At 44.9% G+C, this 14,726-nt stretch overlaps 1 protein-coding gene across 4 annotated transcripts in view; it reads right to left on the minus strand.

Annotated features, from left to right (window-relative positions):
- Positions 1-4,156: 4,156 nt before the first annotated feature.
- Gata3 (GATA binding protein 3) overlaps positions 4,157-14,726 on the minus strand; it is a 30,164-nt gene continuing 19,594 nt past the window's right edge. For all 4 annotated transcript variants that reach the window (XM_050150520.1, XM_050150522.1, XM_050150519.1 and 1 more), the window contains exons 5-6: positions 9,793-9,918; positions 4,157-5,381 (exon numbers count right to left, since the gene is read on the minus strand). In XM_050150520.1, the coding sequence (XP_050006477.1) occupies positions 5,097-5,381; positions 9,793-9,918 (411 nt within the window). In that variant the 3' untranslated portion in view covers positions 4,157-5,096. The remainder of the gene's footprint in view (positions 5,382-9,792; positions 9,919-14,726) is intronic.

The following is a 14,726-nucleotide window of genomic DNA, read 5'->3' on the forward strand; positions in this document are numbered from 1 at the left end:
TCACGGGGCTTCCTTCTCTCCTTCACCCACCAAATAACCCAGATAAGCAAGTTCTTTGTGGTGCTGTTTCTGTAGCTACATCCCCTTCAGACCAAGCCGCAGAATCAGGTCGCCTTTTAAGACCCATTGGCTTCGTGTCCTTACTCAGCACCCTGATCTCTAAGACCCACATCCCAAAGCTGCTTCTTCATAACACAAAGTCCCTTTCAGGTATCGACACAACCTTTAGGCTCTTGCTAGGGACAAGGCCCCTCCCACAAGGGCAGTGAGCCCTTGTGTTTCCAAGCGTGTAACTTCTACTGAGCTCCGGGCCTATGGGCCAACAGGATGGGTTGGGTGAGGGGGCCCACTCTCCAAATCCCCTCTCCAATGCTCAGCCTGACAAACCGTGCACACAGACATGACAGGGGATTGTAACAATGCACCACAGACAATGTAGCTAATGTACCAGGATCCCCTGCAAAGGAGCCAAGGGCCGCTCAGGAAGAGACGTGACCAAGGCACCCGGAAAGAAACTGCTTTTGTGAACGTTGGTTTACTTCCTCTGTTTATCCCTTCTCCAATGGGAAAGAGAGAGAGACGAGGAAAAAGAAAAGTTGAATGCTGGCTGTACTCCGAGAACGGCCCGTAAGCCATTCAGGCCGGATTTCTTTGCAGGATGGATGAACCAGGCTGCCAAAATCAGCAGGGCAAGTAAGTCCCATGTATTCAGTTCCAGAGGGGCCTGGACACAGTTCAGAGAGAGCAGAGGTTCCAAAGACAGAGATGCTGACTCCTGTGTAGAACTGCCAGTCAGACGACACAAGGTAATTCATGTTCTATAAGCTAGTGCGCACCGCCAAGGGAGGAGCCGCTGGGCTCTTCTGGAATCTTCTGGATCCCGTCACTCCCTATTTTCAAATGTTACTTTTCAGAATTCTAGCCCTTCCTACTAAGGAATTCTCAAAATAGTAATGCTTTGAGGATGTAGCTCAGTTAGCAGAGTGTTTTCTCAGCTTGCACAAATGCCCAGCACCCGCGTAAACCAAGTGTGGTAGACTATGCCTGTAATAGCAGCACTGGAGAAGTGGAGGCAGGAAGATCACGAGTTCACAGTTGTCCTTGGCTACATAAGGAATTCCAGAACAGTCTGGGCTACATGAGATTGGCCAGTCCTCGACAGAGAGAGGGGAAGAGAGAGAGAGCTCGCCAAACACTCATGATGAAGAATAATCTTTAAAAAAAAAAAGTGTGTGTGTGTGTATATGTGTGCTTGTGCCTGTGTACACACTCATTTGACACACCGAAGTCAAAATCAGGATTTCCTGGTCCCACCTCCCTACCGCTGAGGTGGCAGCCACATGCCCCCACTCCAGACTTTTGTGAGGGAGGTCTGGGGCTCAGACTCAAATCCTCAAGTTTCTATAGCAGACATTGTTATATCTTCAGTCCCCTCAGCAGTCATCTTTAAACCTTAGAGAATAAACGTTGATCTCAGCAGATGGGCCCTGGGCATCCTCGGTTCTATCACAACCATCTGCCTGAAGGGCTAACCCAGGGGCCCCGCTGGGAACTCAGCACAATTTAGGAAGCTCGTTTGTGAAGGGGAATAACAAGGTTAATGTCACAAAGAAAGAATGACGTCACTAATGTCTTATAAGGTTCCTCTATTTCCTGGTCTAGTTTTCTTTTTCTTTCCTTTTTTTTTTTTTAAGTTTTTTTTTTTCCCAAACTTTAGAGACAGAATCTTACACCACTACTCCAGCTGACCCCTGACTAGAAACAACCACCTGCCTCAGTCTTCCCAAACTCTGGGATTACAGGTGTAAGCTACCGTGTCTGGCTCATCTTCTTCTAAAGTCTATTTTTGTAAAGATGGTTTTAAATTATTAAGAAAAAAACTTTTTATTTTTTATGTGTGTGAATGTGTACACAAGCATGCATTCATGTGTACCTGTATGCATTCATGCATGCCTACATGTGGAGATCAGAGGAGCACTTATTGGGTCAGTTCCTCCTGCTGTCTGGGTCCCCGGAATCAAGCTCAGGTCTTCAGACTTAGCATCTTTACGTGCAGAGCCATTTAGCCCAAAACATAATTGTTAAGTGAAATGTGACCTAGATCCTCAATAGGTATTTGTTGGAACAGAGACAGAGTTTGTTTTTGTTTTACTTGCTTGTTTTGCTTTTGTTTTGTTTGGAGGACAGAGTCTCACTTTGTAGCCCAGGCTGCCGAAGGACTCACCAGGTAGCCCAGGCAGGCCTCTAACTAAAGGCAGTATACCTGCCTCTGCCTCCTTAGTGCTGTGATTGGAGGCATGGGCCAGCACAACCAACTTCAAAGTGCCTCGGTCCGGTGATATTTACCCCTTGACCTCTCCCAAAGCTAGTCCTTCCCTTATTATGCTAGTTTGGGAAAACTAACCTAAATCAGGCACACTGGTTCATGCCCATCACTCCAGCACGTGTGCGGCTGAGTCAGGAAAATTGCCAAGAGTTTGAGACCAGCCTAAGCTAGATCATGAGTACCAGGTCAACCCAAGTGTGAAACCAAACCTGTGTCTTCTTCCCTTCTACCAATCCCTATATGATGTCTCAAATATTCTTCCATGGCAAAACTAATACAGGTTTTTGGGAAAATGATTGAAAATTAATCAAAGATACAATTTACTCAAGAAACACTTCAACGGTATCCTGGTTCTTGTTTTTCCAGATTATACCCTCATCAACATTGTTCACCTGCTCACTCGCTTTCTCTCTCTTTCTTTCTTCCTTCCTTTCTTTCTTTCTTTCTTCCTTCCTTTTTTTCTTTCCTTTCTTTCCTTCTTTTTTTGAACAAAAACTACTGGAGCCATGGCAATGCGGTGACATTCCCAAGGAAACCTGAACCAGTATCATCTAGCTATATAGAGACTGTTCAATGATTTTCCATCGTGTTCTAGAAACAGCCTTGAAAATTAAATCAAAGTGTGCTATGGTGAACTGACTTAGTGAGGTAACTGCCTTACCAAGAACAAAGCAAAACTCAGGCTTCTCAGCATTGAGACTTTTTTTTTCCTGTGTCCCTCCACCCCTTCTGGAGAATGTCAAGAATTTGAATTCCTTGTTCTTAAGGTGAAAGGGCACTCACACAAATGGTCGTAGGAAGAGAAGTAGGGAATCCTGAGATGGGGGACCAACCTGACAACAAAATCCCCCAGGTTCAATGAGACCCTCTTTCCTTCAGACATGATTGGAAACAATATTGGCACTGTTGGTCGTCAGTTAGGAGGCAGCAAGGTCGCCGCTGCTTGTCAGTTCTCTTGCTCTTTTATGTCAACGTACAGCTTTAGATTTAAAACGGTCGCTAAGAAAGCAGGGCGATAAATAAGTGTGTGCCAGAGTTACACATTCTGTCATCAGGGCAAACGGAACACAGCAGCTTCAAAAGGGTGATTCCACGTGGAGCAGACGTTCTGGACAACCCTCCACTGCGGTGTTCCTCAACAGTAGCTAAGTGACATGGGAAGGGTCTGAGGAGCCACCGGGCTGGCTTGCAATGCCAAAGAGGAATCCACCCCTAAAGCCTGAGTCCTGGAAATCTCAGTGGGGGAGTTGGCCCACTCCTCCTAGATTTCCTCCTAGAGGTGCCCAAGGGATACAGGCAGCTCACAGGCTGACCCTGAAACTGTGTCTACCCAGGGATAAAATTCTCTAAACCACAGTAGAAATCCTAACCCTCCCCATCCAAGGAATGCCCTGCTGATGTTCACATGGTCTCCTGGCGTTTGCTTTGGGATGTTCACAAAGAAACCAACTCTGAAATCGGGTAGCACTACCAAGTTCTGTAAGGAGCGCCATCACTTTGATACAATGTTACTTTGTTGTTTTAAAATATTTTAACTTTATTATTATTTTATAGTATTATTCCAACAGACTGTTTAAAGGCAGTGATCACTAATACAGAACACACAGAGGCTAACGGTCAGCCAGGTTGCTCTCAGGACAAGGCCTGTGGCGGCCAGGTCACTGACATGCACGTGGGTAGCGAGTACGCTGCTACCTTCATAGCTTGGGCTGCAAGAGAAGTGACGGAAAAGACAGGTACCACTGGGCCCGTGGAAGCTATTTAATAAATACCATCATCAAAAAATAATAAAAAGGAAAAATAAACCCTCCAGAGTACATCCACCTTAGGTCAACTGAAAGCAAGCTAGTTTATTCAACCAAAATTCCAGGGAGAAGGAAAACATTAAAACAAAAACAAAAAAAAAAAAAGCAGTTCTTAACGCTAGCGGTAAATAAATTTATACAACAATTCAGTCTGTATAATATGATGAAATAAATCTACATCTTTTCTTATTTTGGTGCTTCTGAATTATACATACAGACAACAATTACAGGGACTAGTTCACAGAGCATGTAGGCCTAGACATGACATTCTCAGATCCTCACTGGCAACTGGTGAGATCTCACACGCGATTGCCCGGATCTGAAATTTCCTTTGCAAAGGCTCACAGCCTGGAACAGATGATTTGCCTACAATATTTTTTTTCTTGGATTTTTTTCTTTTCTTTTCTTTTTTTTTCTTTTTCATTTCTTTTTTCTTTTTTTTTTCTCTTTTTTAATTTTTTTTAAATGCATCAAACAACTAAAGGGAAACAAAACTGACAGCGTGCCCATTTGGACATCGAGACTTAGTTTCTTCTGTATCCCCCTCCATACTTTATTTTCCCTATATTCCTTAAAATTCTTGGCGTCTTTCATGCCTTTCTTACAGCTATCCAGGTACAATAAAGTCTTCCTCCAATGTACAGTATTTCTTACAATATAAGTTATATGCAATGTTCAGCAATATTTCTCTTCACAGCACTAGAGACCCTGTTAAATAGGGACCATGAGTCTGAATGGCTTATTCACAAATGGGATCCGGATTCAGTGGTTGGAACACAGACACCACCGGCAGCTCCTTTGAAAAAGAAGCAAACATTTTGCTTTCTGCCTTCAAAAAACACAGATCTGTCGCTTTCGGGCTTCATGATACTGCTCCTGCAAAAACGCAAGTAGAAGGGGTCAGAGGGATGAATTCTTTGCGGACTCGGAAACTCCTCGTGCATACGGAGCAGGGCTCTCCCTCTCTACCCCATGGCGGTGACCATGCTGGAAGGATGGTGAGGTCCGAAGGAGAGGCCGGAGGGCGGGTGCATGGGCGTCGGTGTGGTCAGCATGTGACTGGAGTGGCTGAACGGGGAGATGTGACTCAAAGACGACATATGTCTGGAGAGGGCAGCCGGGTTGAAGGAGCTGCTCTTGGGGAAGTCCTCCAGCGCCTCGTGCACCTTTTTGCACTTTTTGGACTTGCTAGACATCTTCCGGTTTCGGGTCTGGATGCCTTCCTTCTTCATAGTCAGGGGTCTGTTAATCTAAACAAAGATCAATTTTTTTTTTTTTTTACTTTTTTGCTGCCTTGGAAATGGTACAGGTTTTTTGCACATGGGGCCTGCCACCTGCCCCAGGCCAGCAATGTGTTTCTGTGTTGGTTGCCCCTTCCTTAGCCCTGCCTGCTCCTTCCTTCCTTTTTTTTTTTTTTTTTTTTTTTTTTTTTTTTTTTTTTTTTTTTAATTCCAGGGACCCAGGTACTGCAGGTCTCAGAATACAGGGCTTCTGACTCAGCTGCCACAGCTTCCAAAGCCCAGGGACCCCAAGCACAGCAACTAAGCTCATTGACATCCAACTCGGGAAGCTGGCAAGTTCAGGCCCCGTCTAGTACGAGGATTGTCTGACAATATAACCTGTCTTCCTTCTTAAAATTTCCCTCAGCTATTTCTTGAGAAGACGGGTTTTGAGGCACCTTCGGGGGGTGGGGGGGGTAGGCAGGGGGGAGTGCCATTTTGTTTATTTGTTTCATGAATCTCTTCTGAGACTTGCCACATAGAGCCGGGGAGAGTCAAGCCTCCCGTGTTGAAATCTACCTTTCTTGGAAATCAGACTCCTTGTACCTCTCTACAAAGGTCTGGCTGCCACCCACCACCTGGCTTTTTCACAATGTGCTGTGCTCAAGAACCTTTCTTTCCCTTGCAATATGTGTGTTCTGAGACTTTTGGAGGGAGGAGTGTTCTGGGGATGGAACTTGGGGCCTCACCCTGCTAGGCGCTGCATACACAGTCCCGAAGCCTATGCTAAAGCAATGTGTGCTTCCAGAGGATACCCCTGTGCCCTCGTCACCCAACAGCAAGCACAATGACTGAGAGCTGCTGCCGCTCCTAGCCTGCCTCTGCACTTTGGACAGGAAAAGCAGCTAAAACCAACCAAATCAACCCAAAGTGTTTTGATAGCTTATAAGGAAACTTGCGGTCATAATTAAAGACCAAGAAAGCTTCAGAGAAAGATGCAAGACCCTACTCTGAAGATTTCTGGGCTTGCTTAGGAGTTCCAGGCTAGCCTGAGCTACTAGCAAGACCCCACTGAGAGAAAAAGAACACTAGGCTTCGCCACCTGAACATCCTTTTGGTTAAGTGATTAAGTGTCCTTCGAAATTTCATATACTTTGGGGACACAGAAGCAAGGATGGGATTTTACAAAGCTAAGAGGCTTCTCTTTGAAGAGAGCCAGCCAAGTCAATGTCAACGGCACACATCCACTGCAATGAATCAACCGCATATCTAGCCAGGTTCCCAGGGATCCGACCAAGAATCTTGACGAGAGGCAGCCAGGGCCCAACGCTGCCTGCCACACTAAAGGTAAACAGCCCCAGCCATCAGTGTTCTCAAGGGTGGCTAAAAAGGCTGCCTTGGCTCCATCTCTTCACGTCTCTGCCTCTGAGGCTAGAAATGGCAGTCAAGGAAGAAAAGATCCAAATAGCCAAGAAGGACCGAGTTTTTTGGGGTACGGTAGGAACATGGCTTCCTGGTGCTGGCAGAGAAATGGAGAGGAATACCCGAGAGGAATACAGAGCCCCCCAACACTGGAGCCTCAAACCATATTTACCCCTATGACAGGAAGAGGGGGGTGAGTAGAAGCAAAAGAGTCAAAGCCAGTGCCAGAAAACTGTCTCGGGGCTCCTTCAGGTTGTCAGGAAGATAAAGATGCCGCCCACAGAGATGACAGGTATCCACTCCCACATCAGACCTTCCCTAAGATAATGTCTAGATACACCACTGTGTACACCAATCACTGGATGCACGTAGTCAGATATCTAAATATAATATCTAGTTACACCGATAGCTACATGGCCACAGATAGCTAGTCACAACACACCTAGATACGCTGATGCAGAGATTAGGCAATCGTCTAAAGACCTAGATAAGAAGAGAGGAGCCCGTGGCACACATATGCAGACACAGCATGGGCAGAAGAAATTACACGCCAAGAACATGGGCCTAGATTATTATCTCATTGTTAAACACACCTAAGCTGCCTCCTTTGATGAACCCATACTAAGCCAAAAGGCAAAAAAAAAAGAAAAAAAAAATGCACACACATGAGAATGAGAAAAATTTTTCCCCCTTGCCCTAAGCTTGTAACAGCAGCACTTGGGGGCTGAAGCAGGGGCACTGCTGGATCCAGGAAGGGGTGGACGCATGCACAAGAGAGAAAAGTCAACAGGCTAGAAGGATGAGTCAGCTCTACAGCACTTGACTCACGCTGAAGCTTCGGGTCTGTCCCTAGTTCTACTAGGGAAGAAACCATTATTCAAAAATACACACACATCTTTAGGTGAGAAACCAGCTTCATGCTCATCCCTGTGACTTTAACAATCAGAGGTAGCTAATTTCCCATAATTTTGTAACTCCGTAAAGACGGTCAAGAAATGTACACACTACCACTTAGGGGGGTGGGCCTGGGGATCTTGATGCCCTGTGAGGTCAGATAGTTAACTTTCCAGGTGTCCTGTCACTCCTGATACCCGACTTCTGGGGGAAATCAGCCTTGAATTCTATTTCACTAGCCCTGTTACCATGCATACCCTAGGTACACGCCTTTCTGAGTCATAGCTCCTTCAACTACAACTAAAATAAGACGAGTCTTCGCCCTAGCTACATCACAGGGCTCACATGTCATGGATGTTCTTAGAGAGCTGGAAATTGTAGCTCAGAAAATAACCACATAGGCCGTGGGGATGCCTGGAGAGCTAATAAACGCTAATGCTCCAGTCCCTACCAGATCATATCGCAAATCTTTCTAGCTGCTCTTCCCTGCGTTTGAAAGCAGGACTTGGTTTAATTGCCGATAGCCCCGGACTCCAACCAGCAGATCCCATTCAGGAAGCCTCTGGTTTCCTTCTACTGGGCAACACCGAAAGGGACCAACCGTGTCAAGAGATGTGAGCTTAGGATTCCTTTGGAATCTCAGAAACTTTATCCCACAGAGAGAGAGAGAGAGACAGAGAGACAGAAGGGGGAGGGAGGAAAGCTTCCTTGATTCCCGGGTGTTCCTGGGTAAAGTGACTTACTGCCAGAATAGCCCTAAGCAATAATTTCTGCTTCTTCCTCATTCCTCCCAGACTTTGCCAAAGGCAAAAGACACCAAGAGAAGAGAGGTGGCTTTTGGTGTGTGGGGGGGAGAGGGGTGATTTAGGATTAACTATACTACATTTAAGGATGTCTTCTGCTACTTAGTGAGTTCGAGGACAATCTAAGCAATATGAGACCTTGACTCAGAAAAAAAAAAAAAAAGTCAGGGTAAATGCAGCTAGACTCTGTTGATTGGCAATTATCGTTCTGCTAACAAGGTCCAGAAGGAAGAAGGAACCATTTCTTTCCCTTAGTGTTCCAACCTCACTTCTCCCCTCAGCCATTTGCAAGTGAGCGCTGTTGGGACAAAGACTTTCAGGGAGATCTTCAGACACTTCAGTTCATGCTTGTCACACAGAGGATCATCTGAAGTTCACAGCACAGGACAGCCAAGGCTTTCCCCTCGTCAGTAACCACAACTGTCCTCTTTTGCTCGGAAATAGACAGCCACACTGCAGATTCATCTCTCTCCCTTTCTCCTGAAAGGAAGGTGCTCCCTGGCCCCACCCCATGCAAGGGAACATGGAAACAGAACTGGCGATTTCCTGTTTTGTTTTGTTTTGACACAGGATCTCTTTATGCGGCCCTGGCTGGCCAAGAATTCAGTATTTAGACCAGGCTACCCTGGAACTCACAACACTCTACCTGCAGTTGTCTCCTAAGCACTGGGATTAAAGGCATGGCCACCTGACCCGATGATTAGAGCTGATGATTTTTCTGTTTTTCAAGAAGATAGTTTTTTTCCCCTTAAAACCTACACAGGCCCATGATACTTATCAGGTAAAAAATATCCAAAACATACTAACTGGGTAGTGGCAGTGTCCTTTTCCATCATTTTTGTTGTTGTTTTTGAGACAGGATCTTGCTATGTAGCCCTGGTTGGCCTAGTACTAGTTATATGTAGGTCATGGCTGCCTCTAACTCATGGTAGTCCTCCTGCTCAGCCTTCTGAATATTACCAAACCTGGGTTCCTTCTCTATCTCTAAGCCCTTCTGTCTCAGCAAAGATGTGCTCAAAACTCATAGTTTTGTGGTGACACTCGTCCGTAATCCTAGCACTCTGGAAGAAGTGGATCAGGAGACAAAGGCCAGCCAGCCCCCTCTACATGTAGAAGGCAAAGCTACCCTTGGCTATAATAAAACAGGTGTCTCAGAAACCCAAGAATTACAAATAATAAACTCAGTCCTACTGTGTTGGTTTCTGAACCCATCGCCTAGCTCCAAAAAGACTGACGGTAACCCATCAGAAATCTGGATGCTGGTGCTGTTCCCACGTCCTGTCCAGGAGAGCCACCGCCCCGCTGGGTCCAGTCCCACTTACATTGTGCAGCTTGTAGTAGAGCCCACAGGCATTGCAGACGGGGTCCCCGTTAGCGTTCCTCCTCCAGAGGGTGGTGGTGGTGGTCTGACAGTTCGCACAGGAGGTCCCTGCTCTCCTTGCTGCTGACTGGGGGTGGGGAGAGAGGAGAGGATGAAATCAGAACAAATAGTAAATGTGTTGGTGGAGCTACAGAGACAGGCGTGGAGGCCAAAAAAAAAAAAAAGATACTGAAATCAAAACTAGCAAGTGGGCCACATGAAAGCCATAAAGATCCGAGATCGTCCTCGAGAAGAAAAATGCAGCCAATCCAGTGTTTAGGAGTTGGCGGGACCTCAGTAGGCAATCTGCATGCAGAACTGGAGAGAAGTGGGATGCCGATGCCACCTCCTTGGGAACATCCACCCCTCCCTCCATCCCCATGAAGTATACGCCACAGAGTTCATTTTTAAGGCGACAATTTCCAATTAGCCCGGCTAATTTTGGTCCCAAGATCTTAGTCATTCCCAGTCATCTTTCCCAGGCCCACAAGAGTTCTTTTTCAGAAAGGATCCACCAAAACTATTGACCTGTACATCAGCCGTTGGCCTTCTGTACACATGAACAGCAAAATGAAAGGAAACCTGAGCTAAGAAACCCCTTGCTAGACGTCCCAAATCAGGAAAGACTGAACTAGCTGGGCATAGTAGTGGTTGTTTAGAAATCTAGACACAAGGTTGGGGCAGGAGGATTACTGGGGACAGACATCAGGAGAAGGGAGAGAATGGGAAGGAGATATACTAATACAGAGGTACAAAGATAGCCTGGTGAAACTCGATACTTTGTATGTTAAGCTAAAGACTGAATTTATTATATATAGACTGATAACTACAGATATTTTAAAGACTTAAAAATACAAAAGACTCAGGCTACCATGATTTAGGAAGAGGACATCTTGAGTTAAGACCCTGCCCAGTCACCCTGCAGCCTTTCACACGCCCGACACTATCAGACTTGGCCCGTCACTTGGCACTCCCAGGACAGCCACACTCGATATCTTTAGGTAGGTAACCATCATGCAATGAGGCAATCCAAAAAAGAAAGAAAAGATACTCTGACTATATAGTAGGGATCCTGGACACCACCTGCCCCCCTGGCTCAAGTCTCACACCTTTTGTGTGAAGTTCAGCGTTTCCTATTTGCTGTTCTCTATAGGAGCATGCAGGCATCATAGGCCAAATGTCGGCCTCATCGTGAATTTTAGTTCCCTGGTTCTGTAAGCTTGAAGGCTCACTCACAACTGTAATTCCTGCACTTGAAAACTTGCAAGATTGCCACCAACTTGAGGCCAGCCTGGGCTACATACACAAGGCGTTTCAGGACAGTGCGGGCTAAAGAGACGAATCTTGTCTCAGAAATTAAATTTAAATGTCCTTAGTTCTGCTTTTTCTTTAACAGGGAGAGATTTCTTTTACCGCTTGTGTATTTGAACTTATTAGGCAGCTTTTCTATGCACATATTTTTTTAATGAAAAATTAAAGTCAAAACTTTTGAAAGAAAATGGAACTTTGAGCCATCAAGAATGCTCACAGGAAAAGACACTTACAACCAAGACTGACCAGATCCCAAGAACCCACGTGGTGGAAGGGAAAAAAAACCAAGTTGCACTTTGATCTACACACACACACATAAACACACACACAAACACACACACATATACATACACAAAATCAAAAGAAAATGGAGCTGTCACTTCTAAAATATTCTTTCTGACCTTGAATAGAAAAAGTTAACTCAAAAATAAGTCTGGATCCTGAGCTCAAAATTAATAGTGAAAATCAGAAGATAGAGAATCATCGGGTATAGAAGCTGGAGATTCAGCTCAGTGAGTTTAACAAAGCAAAGGCCCAGGCTGGATCCTTAGCCCTCCCCCCACAAAAAAAAGAAAGAAAGAAAGAAAGAAAGAAAGAAAGAAAGAAAGAAAGAAAGAAAGAAAGGAAGGAAGGAAGGAAGAAAGGCAGGAAAGGAGGAAGCAGGGGGAAAGGGAGGGAGGGAAAAGAAAAAAGGGAGGAAAGAAGGAAGAAGAAAGAAAAATGGATTCTGGTACGATTTTAAGAACACAAAATAAAACCTGGGCGCCCCTGGCTTTCTCTCTAGCAATACTGCAGCAAGCCCAAAGCTGCAGCAAACACTCAGATGCACTGGGAAACCCAGCAGACAGATCCCTTCCTTCTAAAGTCCCTAGGCTGTCCCACAGATCTGCTCCCATGGCCTTAAATAGGGAGCGCAGATTTTTTTCTTGTCTTCTTTATTTATTTATTGTGGTAATTATCTTAAGGATGGTAAGGAAGTGAAATTAAGAACGACCCTTGTCTAGCACCATGCAGAAGGTGCTGCTTTCGCGCTGCCCATTACAAAGCAAAATCACCAAGGCCCGAGAGCGTTAGTGCTGATTCTGGAGCCTTTGGCCACCTGCCTTTGGGAAATGTGATCATTTAATACTTAAATAACAATTTCTCCTCAAGTGCTCTCTGGAAGAAAGTCCCACTGAAAACCAGCGCCTAATGATTTGTGACAATTATGTTACATGTGATTACTGTCACCGTCCTATGGTATTTCAGGAGAAATATTCAGAGCAAACCCGACAGCGTCCACTCGGGCGACCAGCTTTCCCAGTTCAATAATTTTGAATGTATAATGTATAATGTATAATAGACCAATTAATACAATGAGCGCTCCAATGAAAGAATTCAGTCCATATATAAATAATCCTTTGCAGGAAATTGTAAAGATCATAAATACACATGTGTGCCAGATAGGTTTCTGGTAAGACAGAGAGCTTATGCAAACTTACAGAACTGCCCAGAAACACACTGCTGGGCCCAGACATCAATAAGTCTTTCAATAAGGCAAGCAGCTTAACCCGCTCTAGTTGTAAGACGTAAGAGAATTCTGGAATACTAGTAGGAAGGAAAGCCATCGGTCCTAACTTCTATGTTTGGCTTGTGTCTCACGGAGAAGCTAGAGATAGGATGGGCCAGGTAGTCATCGGTGTGTCTGCAAACACGCGAAACAAAACCAGCAAGCTGGAAAGGCCGAGCCGAAGTGATAGTCAGGAAGAATGAGAAAGAAGAAATATGGCTCCAGCGTCCTCAGCAGACACAAACCTAGGTGTCCACACCCTAGCATAAAAGTAAGAGAAGGAAAAAAAAGAAAGCAGAAGGTTCTAGGTGTTTAGGCGTAGACTGTACCTAACGGGGGAGGGCAGATAGCTGGTGTGGTGGCTCAGAGGGTCAAGGGGCTTGCCAGCATGTCTGATGACCCGAGTTCACTCCCCAGAACTCAGTGGGTGGAAAGCCCTGACTCTTCCTGAGAGCTATCTGCTGACTTCGGCGTGCACACAGCACACACACAAATGTAAACTGAGAAAAGAGGAAGAGGAATTTTTCCGTATCTCCATATAGCACAGGAATTGTAATGGGATTGAAAATATCAATACCCCCTCTGGGTGGGATGATTAACACGGACAGCTTAAACTGTGACAGGCCATGCACTCTAGAATTAAAATCAATTATTACTCAGAGGTTCAAGACTTCCTATGTAAGGTGAGTGAAAGCAGATTTATATAAAATACAGAGTCCTCCCCTGTGTTCTCTGTACAGAGAGGAGAAAATGCCAGATAAATTCTCATTCAACCGTCAGAAAACTATGAGACTTTTCAGATCTTTATAATTTCTTTGTCCTTACTTTAAAACTAAAAACTGGATATATTTCAACAAAAAATTTTGTTGTTGGGTTTGTGTTTTTTCTTTTTTCTTTTTTTTTTTTTCACCAAGGCTAGGTTCTGAATGATTCACGGCATTCTTTTGTGGTGTGATCACACTCATTCTGAGCTAACACCTCCAGCCATTTCTTTTTTTCTTTCTTTTCTTTTCTTTTTTAGTGCTTCTTGTTCTGATCCGTCTAAACATCTTGATGTTTAAGTTGGAGAAGCTGAGTTGCTATGAGTTATCTCTAGCACCCAGATATCCGGCAGCGTTTTTTCTAGGAAGTTAGCTTTGCACAGAAGAGCAAGGGAAAAGAAAAAAAAAAAAAAAAAAAAAAAACTTAAACTGCATGGGGAGGGGGTGGAGAGATAGAGAAATGGGCAAAGATCAGATAGAATGAAGCTTAGAGATCTAAGATTGGAAAAAAAAATAAAGTCATGTGGACACTTCCACCCCTAGAAAGTGTTCCTTTTTCTAAAGACGATGTAAAAAGTGCTAAACTGACTGCTGTCTACCCTGCTGTCTGTCTACACTGCTGTCTGTCTGTCTACACTGCTGTCTAGCAGGGAAGACAGTGCTGTAAGGAAGGAGTAGTCCCTTCTGCTCGGTTCCTCCCCCCCCTTAGAATCTGCAAGGAGAAATTCTTCCCCTCCACTTGGTGAACTTCGGCATTTTGATATCGCCTATGCGTAGTTGGCCCCGATGACTACTCTTATTGTCTTATATACAATCACTGCTCAACCCGGCCCAAAGCTGCAGAGTCAAGTTTACAAACAAACGGCTCCTGTTTGCTTCCTTTATAAATGCTCAATAGTTCGAGGTTTTCTCAAGTATTCTTAATACCAAAAAGCTCAAAAAATAGAAGCAAGTGTGTGTGCGTGGTAGGAGCTGGAAATTATTGCCCTGTGGATAATTTGTACGAAATAAATAAATGAATAAAACCGAAGGTTAGATGAGACCACGAGTCAAGACAGGAACCACAAAACTCCCCGGAAGGAATCACCTTTACTAAGTCCTCAAAGTCTCAGATCCAGAAGCAGAAAAAATACCAAGGGCTGAGTCTGAAAGTGGCTTACTTCAGACATCCATCGCATTGCCAGGTCACCTTCAAACTCTACACATGACTGAGGCTGGCCCTGAACTCCTGATCTTGTGGGTACACCTCCGAAATTCTGGGCTTACAGGAGTGCA

The sequence above is a fragment of the Alexandromys fortis genome, unplaced genomic scaffold (genome assembly GCF_014885135.2).
Source record: "Alexandromys fortis isolate MF-2015 unplaced genomic scaffold, M_Fortis_MF-2015_v1.1 scaffold_69, whole genome shotgun sequence".
Taxonomy (NCBI): domain Eukaryota; kingdom Metazoa; phylum Chordata; class Mammalia; order Rodentia; family Cricetidae; genus Alexandromys; species Alexandromys fortis.